At 36.6% G+C, this 20,163-nt stretch overlaps 1 protein-coding gene across 2 annotated transcripts in view; it reads left to right on the forward strand.

The window, feature by feature from the left end:
• MAK (male germ cell associated kinase) overlaps positions 1-19,273 on the forward strand; it is a 30,274-nt gene extending 11,001 nt beyond the window's left edge. Inside the window, exons 6-15 of one of the 2 annotated variants that reach the window (XM_058808865.1) lie at positions 148-280; positions 377-548; positions 4,809-4,976; positions 6,709-7,023; positions 8,046-8,236; positions 8,777-8,907; positions 10,812-10,943; positions 12,800-12,874; positions 14,349-14,477; positions 17,212-19,273. In XM_058808865.1, coding sequence (XP_058664848.1) covers positions 148-280; positions 377-548; positions 4,809-4,976; positions 6,709-7,023; positions 8,046-8,236; positions 8,777-8,907; positions 10,812-10,943; positions 12,800-12,874; positions 14,349-14,477; positions 17,212-17,366 — 1,601 coding nt within the window. In that variant the 3' untranslated portion in view covers positions 17,367-19,273. The remainder of the gene's footprint in view (positions 1-147; positions 281-376; positions 549-4,808; positions 4,977-6,708; positions 7,024-8,045; positions 8,237-8,776; positions 8,908-10,811; positions 10,944-12,799; positions 12,875-14,348; positions 14,478-17,211) is intronic. The other variant, XM_058808873.1, reaches the window with a different exon arrangement.
• The last annotated feature ends 890 nt before the right edge of the window (positions 19,274-20,163 follow it).

The raw sequence follows: 20,163 nt of genomic DNA on the forward strand, positions 1-20,163 counted from the left end.
AAAAAAAATAAAAAGAAAAAAGACTGAAAACCACTATATTATTCCAAAACATCCCAAAGTAAATATTGGATTACTCTTATTAGAAATTGCTCCTTAAGAAGTGATTCTATGATAATTTGCAGTTCTTTTCTGTTTGGTCTTCTACAGGATTTTTTCATAGGGATATGAAGCCTGAAAACCTTCTCTGTAGTGGACCAGAACTTGTGAAAATTGCAGATTTTGGGTTGGCTAGAGAACTAAGATCTCAGCCACCTTACACAGATTATGTTTCTACCAGGTGGTAAGTATATCAAGAATTTAATGCATTATCTTAACTAATTACCCTCCTATTACCATTCTTATATAACTTATTTATTCTTTCCCTCCATCCTCACAGGTACCGTGCTCCTGAAGTTTTGCTGAGATCGTCTGTCTATAGCTCACCTATTGATATATGGGCAGTTGGCAGCATAATGGCTGAGTTATACACACTCAGACCTCTTTTCCCAGGCACAAGTGAAGTAGATGAAATCTTCAAAATTTGCCAAGTCCTAGGGACTCCAAAGAAGGTGAGGCTTTAAAAACCTCACACCATTTTATTACAAAAAAAAAAAAAATCAAATTATTATAAAATATTCAGTGTTATCTTTCAGAACATACATATTGAATTATTGTTTCAGTAAGTTTCCTGCAGACTTAGTGTTTTCTCAACTGTATTTCTTTCCAGCTTCCATTAAGGCATGTAATGCTAGTCTTTCATTGTATATTAGCATCTGTTGTATATCATACCATTATATGAAGCCTTGATCTCCTCTGATGGAAACCAGATAAAATTGTTTAATTTTGTTATTTAAAGCTATTTATAATGGAAAGCAAATCAGAATTCTCCTTGGATTTAATTTACCAGAGCCAATTTGCTTTCACTTCCCAAAAGTGTAATTCTTCTGTGCTGGCACACAGAATTTGGAGCTTGTAAAAGTTACCATAAATAAGACAAATTATGCTTTTCTTATTTTTAAAGTATAAAACCATTTAATCTCAAACACAGATGTCTCATAAATATTATTAGCAATAAGAAGTAATTGAGGGAAAATGTGCAGTATTTTAGAGAGGAAACAACTCTTTTCACTTATTTTCTGTATGAGCTAAATACTTTTTAAAATTATAAGGAAAGTTTTGGTAGTGCATATAAAAATGGATGCAATTATATTCAGTTTAAAAGTTGTTTTAATAAATGGATGGGAGAATATGCAAGAAAAGAATAAGGTTGCTTTCAAAATTTCAAATGAACTGAAAAAAAAGACCATATGCTATTAAATATTTTTGTAGGCTAAAGTAAGAAATGGCAGATACATATGAGCATTTTATGGGTGCAAATAGAACTGGAGGAGTAACTGACCAAACACAGTCCACCTAGATCTGAACAACCTAAGGGTGAAGAGAGACACATCAGTTTCATTAGTGTTCTACCTGTATAAAATACAATGCAATTCTTGTCCAGTAAAGAAGCTGCTGTCAATAGAGTAGTAAGGAACAGAAAACTTAAAACAGAAATAGATTAAGCTTAGCCAGGAACGTGCAGAGCTTGAAGTGGTGGGAGAACATCCAAGAGAACATTCTGAGAAACAGGTGCAAACTCATGACAGAGCAAAGAGGAAAAGGTCAGGTGGAGAGTTATGGATGATATGTTGTGGAAGTGAAAATTGAATCAGGAGGACACAGTGAAAATTGGTATGATGTGTAAAACAGTATGACAGAGTTGTGCCTCAGGAATAATGTGCAGATAGGAGCAGTATTTTAAGACTTGAGTTTTCAAATGCAGATGTGAACTTTCTTAAGCAGATCACAAATCTAGGATAGTAAGAGGAACATTTTGATGTTTATGAAGACTGTCTGAAAGACAGCACCATGCTGGCTTCCGGAACATTTTCAATATACAGCATAAACAAGCTCTGAAATGCAAGGAGATCAGAGAGAGGTTTTCACTGTGTGCAGTAGCACAGAAGCATTGAGCTGATTGCTGTAGTTTTTCTCTCACCTTACAAGGAGCTAACAGAAGCAAATGTGACTGTTTAGAGTCTGTCATTCCCTGACTAGAAAGCTTAGTGCTTGGGAAAGCACGGACCACTACAAGCTGAATATTCCAGAAAAAATTGTAGGCTCCTTTAAAGGCCCCAAGAGTTAAGGACATTTTAAGTCAGCCTGCTTGAATCAGGAAACTCTAATTAATTACTTTGTGTCATCTGCTGGGCAGACTTGGGAATTTTCTCTCCTTACAACAGTGCTAAGGCATTCTTCAAGGAGATTACTTTGCAAAAGGAGTACTTAAATAGTATGATAGGAATTACCACAACAAATAATGCACTTGTTACAAGTACTTATATTCTGAAAAATATAAGTAGTTATTTTAATAGTCTGATTTTGCAGATAGTTTTACAAATATTTTTTTTCAGACATTCATTTTCATTTATGCTGTTATCCCACAATAGTGAATTACAGGAATTATGCCCAGAAGCTATCTTCATTCCATTTTACCTTCCTTTGCTTAAGTCCATAACAACATACCAATGACTTTTGTGAATCTGGGTTTTAAATAGTGGCAAGTAACCTTTTTGTTTTATTTTATAAATTAAGTTGCTTTATTTATTTTTTAAATAAATTAAATTGCACCATTCAAGTATTGCCAGTGGTGGTGCACTTGTCCTGTGAGAATTTAATGAAAAAATTGATGACAACCTCAATAGCAGAGATTAATGAAATGCCTTTTCATTAGCTGAAGGTTGGCAATGGCACTTTAAATTATTGCAAATTAATTTTTTTTAATAGAAGTGTATTTTTCATTTTGCTCTTGTACTGTTTTCACCTTATCCCTATGCTTCATCAGTTTAACATGCAGCCCTTAGTACTTTGTTGTAAACTGTTCCTTTATTTCTAGCAGACAGAATGCCACAGACTCAATAAAGAAGGGCAATGCAGTGAAGGAGGGAAGTTTTTCTCCATTGATTTAAATGAACAAACTGAGGTTTGTTCTGAGGTTTTTTCTCTGAGGTGAAAGAGGAAGTCACTTGAAATCTTGAAACTTATCTTAAACAGATGTGGTTTATAATTATATTTGAGTTTTTTATTACCATGGACTGTGCTAACAGAGCTAAAACTGTTGTACTTTAAAAGATGAGTAATGGCTATCATGGTAATTTAAGACCAAATTGTATCAAATCAGTCCAATTCTCCCTGTAGCAGTGCGAAAAGCGTGGTGGACAGAGGAAGAGCACAAATGTTATACCTTGTCTTCAGTAAGGTATGCCGTCTTCTGATGCCGTCCCTCATAACATTCTCAGCAGCATATTTCTATACAAATTGCAGGATGAGAGCATACCTGTTTGGAAAGAGGTGTCCAGACAGTAAGCTTCACTGTCTCTTATTCAAAAGATTCATTGAATAAAACTTGAGTGGTTCTGCCTCTGATTAAATTTTTAAAATTGTATTGAAGGCTGTCTGATGGAGTAGATTTTGCTGCTTAAGCTAGTAGATGGCAGGCAGAGAAGAATTATGTTAGAAAAGAAGACTGGAATTTAGAAGGATTTTTTTTTTTATGTATGGAATTAGAGATGTAGCTTTAAAGAAATTTTTTCAGTAGTGCACAGAATGCTGTACTTAGGCAGGAGTAATAAGCTACATGAATAGCTGTGGATCACCATCCAGCTAACACATCTGTAGGAGAGGCCATAGGAACTATTTAGTGACAAATACCATACCAATTTGTAGAAAAAGGAGTATTGCCCATTAACATGTGAACTAATCTTTCTGTTTCTCTTGCTATATTATATCCAGTTTAGAGTTTTCAAGACAAAAAAAATCAAGAGTCTAGAGAGGAAATAAAACTTTAAAAGCCTAGACCTTAGGAATTGTTTGGGTTTTTTTAGCCTGTACAAACAAAGACTGGAAGAAATTAAAAGAAATACACCTTCCAATGTTTAAAAAGGCCACTCTAGAGGGAAGAATCAGATAGTCCTTCTTGGTATCCATGGATGACAGGACATTCAACAATGGTAATTTATTTTTGTACGAGAAACCTCCATTTTCCTAATCATGAGGAGATTACTCTCTGGAGTAATCTGTAGAATCTGGCTGGGGATTGCCAGAAATTGGAAGCTTTTTGAGACTTAACACCTGTCAGGAAGGGACAAGGGTGTGGAGTAAAGGTCTGTTGAGATCTTGGATAATGTTGTAGCTCTGTATTACAAGAATGCAGTTATCAAGCAATGAAGGACTTCAAGGTTTACTTTTAGAAAGTTAAACACTTTTTTAAAAAGTGTTTATTTGGTGATCATGTTTTTTTATTGTTGCAATACTGATCTGGTTGTAACCATACTAAGTCTGGTTGTAACTTAATCATCGACTGTCATAATGGTGGATCAGTGCTATATTGTATAGGCTGCATCATGGTTATACAGCTGGGACATGGTGAATGGAGGGGCCTTGCCTCTGCTATTTCCATAAAGAGGGCATGCTGAAGTCAGTGCTGGGCTCATTTCTGTGGCAGATGGGATGTGGCATTCCTGGTACTGCTGCACTCTGGTCTCCTTCAGATAGGATGTGTCCATGGTGATGGTTCCACCTGTAGCTACAGGAGACCTCAGGAGGACTGTCATTGGAGATTGATGCTGCATTCACCAGTGTTGTAATAATTGTCACGGAAAACAGGAATGCTTGTTTTTGACCATAAAGGAAGGAGCCATGCAGACCAAACATGACTCAAGCTGCCTTAAATTTTATCTAAATACATCTTTGTTCTTTTTTGGTGCTGATTTTTCTTTCCTTTGAAACAGAGTGACTGGACAGAAGGATACCACCTTGCTTCTGCCATGAATTTCCGTTTCCCACAATGTGTCCCTATAAGCCTAAAAACTCTCATCCCAAATGCAAGCAATGAAGCAATACAGCTTATGAGTGATATGCTGAACTGGAATCCAAAGAAGAGACCTACAGCAAGTCAGGTGTGAGCACATCAATGATTAAGTATAAGACTGAATTTTCTTGCATTTTAAAAAATTGTAGATACAGAGACCAATTGATTGTCATAATAGTGATGGCCACAAATGTCTCCTCATTTTGAACAGTTTGATGGGAATGAGACTAAGTGATGAGAAGAGAAAGTTCTAAACCTGGCTCAGCAGACATCAGAAACTCTTCAGTTATTTCTGCAATATTGTCTTCTGTACTGTGTATCTTAAATTCTCTCTGTATAGGACAGAGAAATAGCTGAGGTGCAAATGTTTCAATTGTGCCTGTCATCACTTTGCCACTTTTGTTTTCCTCCCCATCTGTACAAAGGGAGGTACCAAAAAGTTTGAAAACTTTGTTTTTTGTGAAGCCACAGATGGAATGCAGAATGGAAGACCTAAGGCTTATTTTTACTTGGAATATAAGTTGTATGAAGTGATAAAGAAAGACCTTTGTGAAGAACATGCCAATAGGTCACAAAGATCACAATTTTTGTCCAAATTAATTTTCAAAACACATATTTCAAGGACCAAAGATGGTACATTCTGTGGATTTTTTTTACTATTCTTACCTAATGTAATCCTATTTAGAACATATAAAAGAGGAATACAATTGAGAAAGAAATGACATATTGCAAGTTACCCTAGGTCGATGTACTGCAAGTGATTCAGAAGCAGTTAAGCAGATGGTACCAAATAAAGCAAACATTCCTCTCCACTTTATAAAGCATGTCTATTGTACAGAGATGGAGATCTATCTGTGGTCTAGTACTATGTACCTCTACACAAAACACTCTATGGTGCTTTATAAAAAAGCAAATAACCAGCTTTTACCCAGGTGAGTTATCGAGGAAGCAGCTGCAGCAGATGTGTAATCCACAGTCAAAAGGAAGAGTTTAATGCATATACATGGCAGTGTGTTCAAAGGCAGCTATTCTTGAGTGCAGCTGAGGCAAAACATGCATTTGAGAACTAACAAAGAGTAGGATCCTATCCAGAAGGATTAACAGAGTGGGTTGTTTTGATATAGTGGGAGGTGTGTTACTAAGGTGTGTCCGAGCTCTGCATCTAACAGAGGACATGGAAAGGTCAGAGGAAAGGATCAAATGAACATCTGCCTTAAGACAGACACTATATTTTCTTAATAAACACCATGAAGGCACAGCAGGCATAGTGAATGTATTTTAAAGGAAAGGAAAAGCTGGTGATAAGAAAAATGGGGGAGAAACCTTGCTCATTAACATTCTCTAATTGTAGAATCCATACACCATCTCACTTCTGGAGCTTTTGTTGTTGTTAGTTTTGTTTAGTTTTTAATTTAAAAACTCAGGCTATTCACTGAGTTGCTAAAACACAGCAGTGGAGACATGTAAATAAAGCATGTGCTAAAAGTAGTGGGATCTACCTCTTTAAAAGAGAAATTTGTTACTGCATAAATATAGAATGGTGTTAAATGTATAATGCACCTCCACCTAGCAGTAAAGAAGGGAACAAAAGGATATGACTGCTGTTACATATACAAGTGGATCAGACTTACTAAGTTATGTAAGAGTTTGAAATACAGAACTGCCAGTTCTCAATATACACTTTACATATGATCTCATTACCCTTCCATCTGTTCTGTAAAGCTTGCTCAAATGTTTCAGTAACCTGCTTAGATCCTTGATGAGGTTACCAAAATCAACTTTTTGAAGTTAAAATTGATGTGTTATATCTTCCTCTGCAGGCTTTGAAGCACCCTTACTTTCAAGTTGGCCAAATTTTAGGACCTCCCCCACAGTATCTGGAGAAGCAGACTCCTGTTAAACCAGTTCAGCCAACAGAGCCAAAGCCATCTTTACCTAAACTGGAAGCTAAGCCAGAACCTCTGTCTTCACCTGATTTACCTGACAAAACACAGCCACAGCCCTTGCCAAAGGTTAACCACCAGCCTCTCCAGCAAATTCAGTTGCCTCAGAATACAGCTAACCAGCAAGTACCAAAGCAGCAGCAGCCACAGTCACAACCACTTTTTCCAATGATCAATAAAGACTCATCGCCTGTAAGTTGTCTTCAATAACTAGATAGATGGTTTTATTAAAAGTTCTTAGGATGTTCAGCCAGGTGATCCCTTGAAAATTGTCATATGTTTTATTAGAGGAGATGCAGATAGATAACTAGGGAATAAGTGAGGATATAACTGTCTGCTTATTAAAATTTTATAGCAAGTCAGAAGAATAGATTGCTTGTAACAACAATGTTCATCATAATAGCCCTCAGTGACATGCTTATGCAGTAATGGAGTTGGAACAGCTGTTACTTATTGACCTTTGAGAAACAATCACAACAATACTGTCACAACAAAGAAGTGGAAAGGGAGAACTTCACTTGCCTTATGCAGGAAAATACCCAGAAAGATTCATCCAGCTCTTAACCTTGTAAGAATTTGGCAATTATGATTTTTAGGAAGATTAGTAGTAAACTTTGGTTTGTAACTTCCATTTTGCTTTGTACTTGTACTCACTAAACTGCAATACAAAGTATGTGAAAAATAACGGGTATTCAGAGAATACTGGAAAGCAAATGATAGAAGGAGAGTTTTGAAACTTAATGATTTCCTTGAAACAGAATGTTAAAGAAATATTTCTTTTATTTGCTGTATTTACTTTGGGGGCACAGCAGTGTTCTGCACCACTGTGCTCTATTTCTCAACAGCTCACCTACCACTGTTCAGAGCATGAGTTCAGCAAGATGCCAGAAACAGTGGTTGAGCACTGAACTGGGTTTGCAAACAGAATGTTAACCTCACTAGTTCAGGTAAACTGGAGTAATTCAAGGATGAAAGTCCAAAAGAACTACACTTTAAGTACATGCTGGCATTATTATGTTTTGTACTTAAAGTCATAATGAGACTATGACCAAAACAGGTACAACACACTGGCAAAAATTCCCTCAAATTCTGTAATTCGCTCAAAGTCTGTAGTCAGGAGTTATACTAGATACAAAATACAAAATTTTAGAATTGAATTAAAGTGCTTTTTTATTTTTATTTTAACTTTTATTATTTTAATTTATTTAAAATAGAAACAAGCAGCTAGTGGCCCTCTGAATGGTGTACTAGGTCCTAAAACCTGCAGAAGACGGTGGGGTCGGACTTTGGTAAAGGCTGTGGATAGCTGGGATGACTTGGATGACCCTGAATTTGGAATGTCATCTTCAAAGAAGCCTAGCATTGCACTGTTAAAAGAAAAGAAAAACAAGGAATTTCTTTTTAGGTAGGTCCTGCAATTATAAAATCACAATTTCTTTTAGTAAACAGTGTCCAGAAGTAGATTTATGGACTGATTAAGACAAGTCTATTAAAATTCAAGTCACCAGAATTCTGCAAGAATGCCAAGAATTGCATGAGCAGATCAGCTTTGGGCGTTATGTTGTTACAGTGCCAGTAACAACATATCCAAACAGAATCAAATTGTTTTCAGGCACTATATGGTTCAGGTGTTTGTTGTGTATTTAAGAAACTTGTTTTACTAAAATTTGACATACTAACATTACTTCCATTGTCAGTTGAATGGTACTGTGTTCTGCCATTTGGGCATATTTGCTTTTATTCCATAGTGTTGGATACATTTCTTTCTTCAAATCCCAGGTCAGGCTCTTGTGAGGTGTTAGGTCTGACTGTTACTTTGTGGAAACATACTCTACTGAGAAAAGTAGGATAAGCAAAGAGCACTGTGTTCTTCAGGCTAAGATCAGCTTGTGGTATTCTGAGCTGGAGTTGTTGGTCACATGGTTTGAAAATTTTGATTTTTCAGTGTGCCAGAACCAAAAGCTTCACACTGTGTCCAGCCAGGAGGGGAAAACAAGATTCTGATGAGAAATGATTCTGAGAGATCAAATACATCAGCTAAAGATTATTATATAAGCCAATCAAGATATCTGCCTGGTAAGGTTAAAAGTCAATACATATGGAAAATACAAGCTGTGCACAATCTACATACAATACATTTAAGCTTTAGATTTCTTACTGGATAATTTTGTCTTAACCAAACTAAATTTTCATGTTTTGGACTCAATGGCTTCCTTAGAAGATATCACAATTGATGCAGCAGTTCCTGGCTATGAAAACATGGCAGGACCTCAACACTGCTTGTACACTATAAAAGTGCACAGGCCCTCTTATGACCTGTAATATAAAAAATCCTCAGTAATATAAATCCAACATCTCTTGGATTACTAGGAATATATCCTGATTACTCTATGAGCAGGTGTATGTGAGGACTAAAGAAACTACATACATGTTTTTCATCAGGACTGTAGTGATAGGGCTAGGAGTAATGGATTCAAATGGAAAGAGGGGAAATTTAGAAAAGATATACAAAAGAAATTCTTTACTGTGAGGGTCATGAGGCACTGGACAGATTGTCCAGAGGACCTGTGGATGCACCATCCCTGGCAGTGTTCAAGGCCAGGTTTGATGGAACATTGAGCAACCTGGTCTAGTGGAAGGAGTCCCTGCCCATGGCAGGGCATTTGGAACCGGATGATTTTTAAGGTCCCTTCCAACCCAAACCATTCTATGATTTTATACAGCGCATATTTACCAATTTTGCATTGTCAGGATGTTTGGGGTTTTCTGAACATACAAGTTCTGATAAACACAGTCCCCTTCCTTGTACAAAGTGTTTAGAAATATCCATCTACTGGCACTGGTAGGAATTCATACACTCACTTCCTTTCTCAAGGCAGTCATCCTTCTTTAGAAATAGATATCTTAGTCTAAATCTGAGTGATTTTGTCAGGAAAATAACATTATATTATTTAATTACTGGGAATGAGAATGGAAAGGAGAAAGCAAAGATAATGTTTCCTTTAGTTAGTATTGAATATATTCTATAATCAAATTATTTTCTTGGTGTCTCAGTCTTTTGTTACTGTGGTGGTTTGTACAATTACAGTAATCATACTATGACTTCTGTAATCCACGTTTGAGAATTTAGGTGGCTCACAGAGGAATTCCCCATTGTCAGGCAAGTGGTTTTGATAGAACATATGATTAATTTGTCAGGAACTCATTAGGCAGTGATGACTTCAATTCTAGAATATTAAATAGGATGCTCAGAGAATTAACAGTTTAAGTCCAAAAGAAAAAGAAAAATATAAAGAGTGAGGAACTTCCGTATCTAAAGGTAACACAAATAAAAGACTCATTTGTATTTCTTATGTTTTATTAAACACAATTCTAATGTCTCCATGGTTTTCAATGAGAGAGGCATAGATGTAAAAAATAATTAATTTCAACATTTAAGGGAATAATAGGTCCAAGGAACATTGTTATTATTTATCTATATTGCTTTAGTTCTGCAACCAGTAGATCTGGGAGCTGCTTTCATGTGCTCTAATCCTACTAACTGTTGTAATGCTTGTAACATGCTGAAGTCACAAGAACCTTTGTCCTACTTTTTAACTTAACCCTTGAAGAAATAGTTTATTTTCAGCCTTTGGAACCCAAATTTTTGATATGTATTTTTAATTTGTGTGTTCCTTTTTTGACAAACAGAAGTATCAATTATGAGATTATGGTTTTATAGAAACCAAGTAGCTATACTGAAAAGTCTTGTAAAAGTTCTCTTGAAAGTATGAAGAGAATTGTTCTTAAATTAGTGTCACTGGTTTTCATGGTTCTGCTTAAAAATCTAATTAATGGACATGATTAATTTACATTAATGGTGTTTTGCATTATAAGACAAATGGTTCAGTGTTGGTTTTCTGTTCTAGAAATGTAATTTATTGGTTGAATTAAGTTTGAAATTTGGTATTAATAACATTTTCTGTCATTTGTTTTCTAAGGTGTAAACCCAAAGAATGTCTCTTTAGCAGCAGTCAATAAAGAAGGATCACATGGAGCCTGGAACAACCAATTGTTTGCTAAATCACTAGGAAATGCTGGGGGAGGAGTGACTTACAGCAGAAATACTACAGGTAAAAGTGTAATTGAAAATGGTCACATTATATCTCCTCAGACTTTAATTTAGTTAAGACCATCTGGTTTAACTTCTGCAGTTAAGCTTAGGTTCTAGACTCTTTTTTTTTCCTTTTGTTTTAGTGAAAGACTCTTAAAAAAACCCAACTTTTTCATATATGGTATGATGTATTTTGCTTTCAGAACATTAAGAAGGTACAGACCAGCCCCTATTTATAAAGTTGTGTCAAGATAAATTTTGTACATAATCCACTGAGACCGTTATTTTACTGTATTTAAGCAAGTAGTTTGGCCTCATTACTGCCTGCTCCCTATGCCATGGAACACTATCAAACAGCAGTCTCACCCATGAAAACATAAGGGTGGGTGGTGTGCTCATGTAATAAAAGTGCTGCCTAATATTCTAGACATGTCTTTTGTCAATTTACTGGCCTTGTCCTAAATCCTTTGCTGCAAGAAAAGTCCCCTTATTTCCAGAAAGGAACTTCCAGTGAGACTATGTTTTGTGAAGAACACTATTATCAGCATTCTATAGAGTGAAGTCCAACACTAGTAAACACTTTATCTAAGATTTCACTGAGGAAAGCATCAGAATGTGGACTGAAATATGTCTTCTCACCCCAAGCCCTATAACTCAGGTACACTATCCCTGTTATGGGAGGTTACCTGGTTAACAACTCTGCAGCCATTGTCCCGCTAGCATGAGTCATCTCCAAATACTTCAGTGCCAATAAACCACCCATCTTCACATGCTTGTACAGCAAGAACTTCAGAAGGTTTGTTTACATGCAGATGCTGCACCCCTTTTTAATAGAACTTTGGTAGCCATTCTGCAGTGTCAACAAACCTCATTTTCCCCTCTGAAAGTCAGGGAAGCTGAAGTTTTTCATTTGAATTAATGTGCAAAATTTTAGAAAGTGGAGAAACAACAGCACCTACCAGAGTTTATTATGAAATAGAAGAGGTTTTTTGTATCATCTTGTATATCTTTTTTGTTTTCTGAAATAGAGTATCCATGTGCCTCAGAAGTAAATTATTTATAAATAACCTTGCAAGGGAATCAGGCACAGAAAAGCAAACAGCTGCTTCCAAAAATTTTCATCAGTTGGCTAGCCATCTACCTATTGAACTGCCGTGAAGATAAAATTAGAATGAATGCTAATGGTAGAAATCCTGCATTTGTCTTTCTACCAAGAATTTAAAGAAATAAAGCACTAAAACTGATTCATTTTTGTTTGAAAATACTTGGTATTTCCATCAGTATGTTAAATTGTATGTGTTGTTTCATATATGGGGAGATAGCAACATTTAAGACACACATGAAACACATGGAACCAGAATAGATGGATCACAGGAATACAATACATGTAAACTGTATCTTTTCACTTTTCATATTGACAGCCGGAAAGTCAACGCTGCTGTGTTTAAATAACTATGTATAGTTTATTTAAGTGGGCTTTTTTTTTCATCAGCCCCAACATTGCTCTAAGGCAAAATAAGATAAGAGCAAATAGTTACAAATGCTTTATTTATGAATGATTGTAAGTTTATGATCAGTCAACTCTGAAGATACCACCAAGTCCTTAAAATTGTAAATGGAATGTAATTGCATTGTTGGAAAATCACATTGTTAGTGCATATTTAGAACGGGCCTTGTAAAGTAACCTCTTGGAGTAACATTTTCTGCTCAAGAAAACAAGGATAAGACATTTTACTTACTAATGTGTCAGATATTCATTCTTGCTTGCTTTTTCCTTCCTCATTTCTTTTATATGACCTAAATTAGTTCTTCATACCCTTCTTCTGAAGTTCTGTCTTTCCATCTTTTTCTTCCTTTAATTTTCCTTGTCTACAGATGAGAACTTAATTATACCTATTGAAAAGCTATCATGCAAAGAAAGGTTGAATGAAAAATTAGAAGATCCAAAAGGTAAATTGTAGCAATTATAGCCTGGTTCTTTGTCCATTTCCTATTTATGTTTTACAGTTTCTTGTAAAAAAAATTGCACTTATAACACAGGTTCCTGATGATCATATCCTGCCGTTTTTAATTGCAATCTGTTTTGTCAAACTTTGCTTTCCTCATTATGGCAATGTGGTGGTTTTGCATGGGAGGCATTTGTGGAAGTGATGTAAAGGCTTCTTCTGGATTCTTGGAACTTACTGTGCTTTAGAAGGCTGAGAATATTTGATTACCCTAATCATAACCCACAGCAGGTCACTGGATAACGGTGAGGAAATTATTCTAATGCAGAACATGCATTTTCCCTCAGGGATGGCTTGTCCCTGACAGCACTCAGGACTTGCACCTTTTCCTGCATTTGGGTTCTCTGCTCGTTCCACTGATCTTACAGTGCTGTGCTTGTGCAGGTTTTGGTGGAGTTACCTTTGAGTAAAAGGGAGGAAACTCAAGATTCCAGGCTGCCTAGTTTGTGCCTTATAGTTCCACTGCTCTGAAATTATCACAGAAGTCTGGGAGTGTTTGTGTGAAGAGGAACATTATGGGATTGCCCAAAGGCCAAAGATTTAGGAGACAGAAAAACTGGTAAAGCAGAAGCTGTATTTTACTGTAACTACCACTGAAGCTCTGATGAATATGCTCACACGTGATAAAGGTCAAAATAAACTTAATACTACTGAACACAGAACCTTACCACTAGAGAAAAGCATTTCTCTCTGGACATTATGTCAGCACAGTCTTAACATTGTCACAAGTGATGACAGACATGGAGATGGTAAGGAATTTTCTTGGAGCAGGGAGTAAGTATTGTAACAGACTGCTTTTCCAGTGGACACTAATTTCAGAACTAATTTTGTGTGTACATGCACAATGCTTCCTAGCTTCCAAATGAGGATGGTAATGTCAGCCTTCCCAGGGTAGTGCTGGTTTAAAGAAAGACATGGACCAAAAATAGGCACAAACAGAATTATAACCAGGGTTAAAGAGAGAGGATCATTTGCTCTGACTTGTATAGCAGGCCTTTAACTGTGGGAACTGTCAAAGTCAACTTGAAGCGGTGCACCACTTTCCACAAGAGATGTTGGATTCCATTATTTTCAATAGATTTAGGCCAAACATGTTGACTACAAGACTAATACTGCGCACTAGTTAAATCAGCTTCTGGTAAAGCAAGTAGATGTAAACAAAAGGTAAAATCCTACATTTCTTTGCAACTCAGTGAAAACCTTTCTATGTGGTCTTAAATTTAGTGGAAGAACTAAGGAAATGTTCATCCTGCTGTTTGTCTTTATTCCTGCTGAATTTCTGTGCACTAGGGAGTTTTTAAAGAACACGCATACTTGGCACTCTTGTAGTACTGCAAATATAATATGAAGTGAGTATAAAAAGTAGGCAGAGTTTTCTGAAAGCAGCTGAAAATTCTAAAATTCTGCAATGTCAACAGGAAATCCTGGCTTTGTAAGTAGTGGTGCTTACAACCCATTGGGACTACACACCTCTTCCTTCCATAAAAAAGAAGTTGGATCAGCTGGACAACGGATACAGCTAGCACCTCTTGGTGCACCTGTATCGGGTAAGAAATATTCTTTTACTGCTCATATCCAAGACAAAGAGAAATGTTAATTTTCCCTGCTTTCTAAGGGATTTATTAGCTCTTGGTTTTCCTCAAGTTTTGTAAATAAAATTGTAGGGCATAAATTCTTAATACAAGTGAACTGCATGTAGGTGCCTAGAGCCTGTCCTGATAGAGAAACTACTGCTACTAATATTTTTTACATAAAAGAGAAAATAATTACAAAAGGTGCAAAAAAGATTTGGACCATTTGTTAAACTACTGTTCATTAGTGTTGATGGGCTAAGCAGAATTGTAAAAACATGTAACTCCACAACTCTGTAGTAAAGGGTCATGTTTTTAACATTCATTTGTTAAAAACAGTGTGAAATCTCTTCTGAATGTAACTGTTACCTTGGATCCTCTGCAGCGTTGGTGGCATTCTGAGCACCTTCATTGTCATGTTTCTGATGCAGAGAAGATGAACAGCAGTGCTCAGGATGCAGGAGGAAGTTTGTGAGTGAAGATTGGAGCTGTTGTCCACACCCAGCAGCCCACTTCTCTGGTTACTTCAGAGGAAATAGCAAGGCCCTAAACCAATGGTGAATTGTTTAACCAAAGGGTCCATGGCAGACCAATCTCACACAGTTTTGCTTAATAATGTTGTCTTTTTGCTGACATGGTCCTTTGAGTTACCTCCTCTCCTTAAGAACTTGCAAGTGGCTTCAGAGAACTGGAGCAGGAGGGAAGGAAGGAGATGGCACACACACACACATACATATCTACATAGATATATATAAAATATGCTTAGATGTATGCATATTCTGTGTCTGACTTGATCAGAAACCCACCCAGAAAGGCTGGAGCTGCACTTCATTATCTTTATTGATTCACTGCTGAAACGAAACTGCGAGTGTTGATTTGTCACAATGCATGGATCAGGAGGTTCACAGGAGGACAAAATCTGCAATTCTCTCTAGACTGCTGTGAATAGTGAAAAAAAAAAATCACTTGTGATGTGCCACAGGAGATAAAATTTATTGTTATCTGTATTTAGAAATGGAGTATGTGTAGTAGAAGTCAGAAAGGCTGGCAGATGGAGGTCAATTAAGATACTCTTCTGTGTCCTGGAGAAGAACAAGAATCCTATCACTCAAACCACTCATATTTAGCTTAAAGTCTTCAGAGTTATATGGGAATAGAGATAAGGACAAAGCAAATGGCAGGTTTAATCTCCTCGATGTCAGTATTTGAACATTAACATTTTTGGTGACCCCTTGCTTTATATTATCCAAAATGTACTAAGTTATGCTCTCAATTGTTTTCTGCTCTTTTAATTTTTCTGTTATTTTATTATGCCATAATTTAAATAATTTAATGTAATATACAAGATCCATTTTTCTAAGGAAAATACCAGGAAAAGTGGCCTTTATTGCCAAGATAGTATAGACTGGAATCATACTTGCTGATGAAAGATAGGGAATGCCAGCCTACAATAAAAAGAAAGAGTTTTCAGAGGTGGAGACCTGACCCCAGATTTAAGGTCCTTGATGTTCCTGCTTTTTAAATGTCTTGATCCTCACCTGTTCCTTAACAGGTTCAATCCACTGGTGTTAAAATGCTACCAAAACCAGGTGGTTTTCTCTAAAAAACATAATGATCCCTAGGCACCAAAACCCCCATCAATTTAAATGTTAAATTTCATTTTAAAGAGTATCAGTACACGGTAAGATTAAAATACAAAAGTAGGAATGGAAGGGGCAGAAACTACCTTAGGAATGCTAAGGAAACAATGCTAAGGCATAGCAGGAGTCTGAATAAAAGGTGTCCCGGCTGGGTGATTTTAAAGACTTAGGAAAATGGTTGAATTGGTCATGAACATGAAGAAATGTCAGTTCCTTGCAGCAGAGCAATTACTTTAATCACATGAAACTCAAGGAAGTAGCCACTACCTGAAATGTCAGAAGGGGAAATGTGAATAGGAAGGTCAGGAATACAGCACTGTGCTACTGCTAGTGTCTGAAATCAGGTGGGTGTAATTATTAAGAGAGAAAAAAGGCCTTCAAACTTGGAATAAATTCTATTAAACCAATGGAGAAATGGGAAATGGGGCAAAGAAGACTTGCCACCAAGTACACCAGGAGTTCTGAGCTAAGCAAGAGGGGAATAAAAGCCATAAAATCTCAAAAGGAACAAGAGGGTCTCTGAGAGGTGTTCTTCAGGCCAAGCTGTTTCAATCTTACTCAGTTTATCAATATTATAATGACATGCTTTTTTAAATATTTGAGATAGAAGAAAGAACACTTTCATACTGTAGCAGTTTTGTAATAGGAGATACAGAGTTGCAGGCATTTGCATCAGTTTTTCCACTGAATTTCATTCTCAGTGCTTTCTTGGAGGATTGCTGCAAAACCACTATTCAGTAGGTGAGAATAATACACACAAACTATTGGAAAAATAATCTTTTCTGAAAAGAAGCACAGACAGCATGGTCTTAGGCACATGGTGTGATTCTTGGGGTTGTCCTGTGTGGGGCCAGGAGCTGGACTCTATAATCCTAGTGGGTCCCTTCCAATCTGGATGTTTTATGACATATAGGAGACCAAAGCATCCTGTTACATCAGCATCCTTGAGGACCATAAGTGCTCTGTAAGCAGTCATTCTTTTCTCTGTAGAGGAGTAAAATAGTCGTAATTAATTCTGAGTTCTTATTCCTTTTTAGTCATAATTAATTCTGAGTTCTTATTCCTTTCAGATTATTCCTGGAAAAACAAAGCTGCTCGTCCTCCATTACCAGGTCCTGCTTTCAATGCAGCAGCAAAAAACATGAGTATCTTCACTCGCCCCCCAACAATTCAGCGAGTACACGGGAGAACAGACTGGGTGGCCAAATATGGAGGAAACAGATAGAAAATACCATCCTGTGTGGATATTACATGCTCTGTGAGAACCTGAAAAGCCTATTTGCTCCAGCTTTTCCTAAGACTATGCGACAGTAAAGAAGAAAAAAAGACCTTGTGTTCTATTATTTGTATAGCACATATAACACCATGTAAAATACTGGCTGTAAAGTAGGATGCAATGAAGTATTGTACAACACATATTGCCAAAACTGAGATGTAGATTTCACCCAATGTTTTCTATAGATAGATCTCCTGTTCTCATACTCTTTGCAATAGCTTGGGTTAGGGTTGTTCATCCAGTGCAACATCTGTTGCTGGGATGTGCTTGAAGCACACAGAAGAAGAGCTGAAGCAGAGCAGCACCAGGCTTCCAGGTGTTAGGCTGGCTCCTTAGCAGGAAGAGTGAAAGCACAGATCTGGCTTTGTGAAGAGCATCAGTATCCTGCAAGGATTTCAGAACTCACTTGTAACAAAGAGTTACTCAGGGTCTGTAAGGTACAAATATTCATGTAGCAATGAGAACTGAAACCCTTGTAAAAGGACATAGGCAATCCAGTGATAGATATTACACAAGGAAGGTCTAGAAATCTGGCTGATAGAGGGCTGTTGAATGATACAGCAATATTAGAAAATAGCTAAACAAGTACTGAATACCACTTACCAAGCTGTGAAGTGAAGCCTAACAATCAGATTCTACTGTTTTAATTAACTTGTTGGCAATTTTGGTCAAAGATCTGTAGAGATTTATCACTGTTCTGTCAAGGGCATTTCACAGTGACCTTTAAAGAGCCTAAATAACTGCAGTCAATCATATTAAAGGTGAATTAGCCAAAATGCCTAAACTATCACTAAACTCATGTTCCTACATTCTTTATTGGGTGACCAGACTAAACTACAGAGTTTGAATAGGCTACATGAGGAAGACTATTGGTCTGTTCTTCAAGGACATTGGTTTCTGTTTTAGATCTTAAAGGCCAATCTAGGTACCTGAAAACACACACAAAACTTTAATAATTCAGTATGTTAGTGTTTATATGCACATTCAGTACTTTCCCCAGCTTTTATGCTAACTTTTATAATAATATTGCCCAAAGGACTTTGCAATGTACAGTGAATTTTTTATTAGGATGTTGAGCTGGGCTACTTCTGTTAACAATTGCATTTAGAATAAATGCTTTAGAGTTTATAGTAACATTAAACTTGCCCTTTTAAAGTAAAAAGTGAGTATGCTCTTTAAAGATGTAAAGTTGTTAATGATGACTTCAAGCATTTTAAAAAAATTAATTTATTTGTATGACTTTTATAAATGAATATTAAAATTTAAACTCCTTTTGTTGACCCAGTGTGTCATAATATATGGGTTACATTAACTTTCTGGAAAGCAATTTAATCTAAAACAGTTGTACTAAAAAGTCAAATATTTTGTTAGAAAAATTGCACCTAAAGAAAATGCCCCTTTTTTGATGCTGTCAGAGCTCTGTGAGGATAGGGCTGTCTGGTTAGTAATGCACTAGCGAGTTTAATTCAATTGCCACTGGTCCAGGACTAAGTATTTGCCATTCCCTTAGTACTAAGAGATGTCCCTATGCTACTTAAATGCATCTTAATGTAACTGTAGAACATATCTGTAACTTGCTATGGCATTGAAGAACACCCTCAGACAGTTTGCAACAGCCATAAAAGCTGTGATTTTATAATTAAAAAACAAAATTAATCACTCTCATACAAGATGCCAGTGACAGTTAAAATCACAGCCTGGTCAAGAATTAACTAATAATGTGCCGATAACTCATGTGTCTGTGAGTCTGTCACCTTAGAGCAGAAAAATAAACAGCTACTGTTTATGGCGCTAAATATGGTTAGAAGAAACATGCTGTCCTTGTCACATGGTAATGAACCTTGAAAGGGCTTTGACATTACCTGATCAGTCTTTACTTGTCCACAAGCAAAGCATGACAAGTGTTGAATAATTCTTGTTGCAAGCAGCGAGAAAAGGCTAACAGGCTTTGTACAGTCATTTAATTCTGATCCATTGGTACACATTGGACGGCTAGTGCATAAATGCTTAAAAAAAATTATTATATGCTAATAAAATTTCAAAGGGGTAAAAAGTATGTAAGGCTACACTTTTTCTCTTGTCCCTTTGCCTGTATTAATGCTGTTTATCCTGAGCATGAGCATTCTACCACAAGTTCTAAAGGACTTCTACCAGCAGTTCTCAATTCAACCTATTGCTTTCCAAAGCTCAGGAAACAGCAGCAAGGGTTCACACTTTGATCTAAAGTATAAAAGCTTACCAACACACATACTGTCCAGTTTTCTGCTTTTTATTGTCTTTATTCTGGTAAAGACAACTGCAATTCAAATTCACAAGTTACCTGGCTTGAGACCAGCATTATACAATTACAAAATTGCTGGGTCATGGCTGTTCTCAGTTTATTGCAGGAGATGCATTTATGTTTGCACCCTACTCCTACAGAAGAAAACTGCTTCAATAGAAATATGAAGAGGCAAAAAAAAACTCCCATAAAGCAGTTTAAGGAGAAGTGTCTTAAATGCTAATGTCTGGCTTATTAACTTTTTCAAATTAGAACAAAGATTAGAACACTGCCTACCAGTGCTGGGTCCTGGGCTGGAATTAGGCACTTAAAAGGGTGACATGGTAACAAACCATCTGCTGTCCTGCACACCCCTTATTTCCATGCAGGGAGGTAGGAGAAGAAAGTAAATACAGGTGAACACTTGAAGCTGAACTCTGCAGGGTGATGAATAAGGGCTCTGAGGAGATGCTCTGAGCACTGTTC

The sequence above is a fragment of the Ammospiza caudacuta genome, chromosome 1, assembly GCF_027887145.1.
Source record: "Ammospiza caudacuta isolate bAmmCau1 chromosome 1, bAmmCau1.pri, whole genome shotgun sequence".
In the NCBI taxonomy this organism is placed as follows: domain Eukaryota; kingdom Metazoa; phylum Chordata; class Aves; order Passeriformes; family Passerellidae; genus Ammospiza; species Ammospiza caudacuta.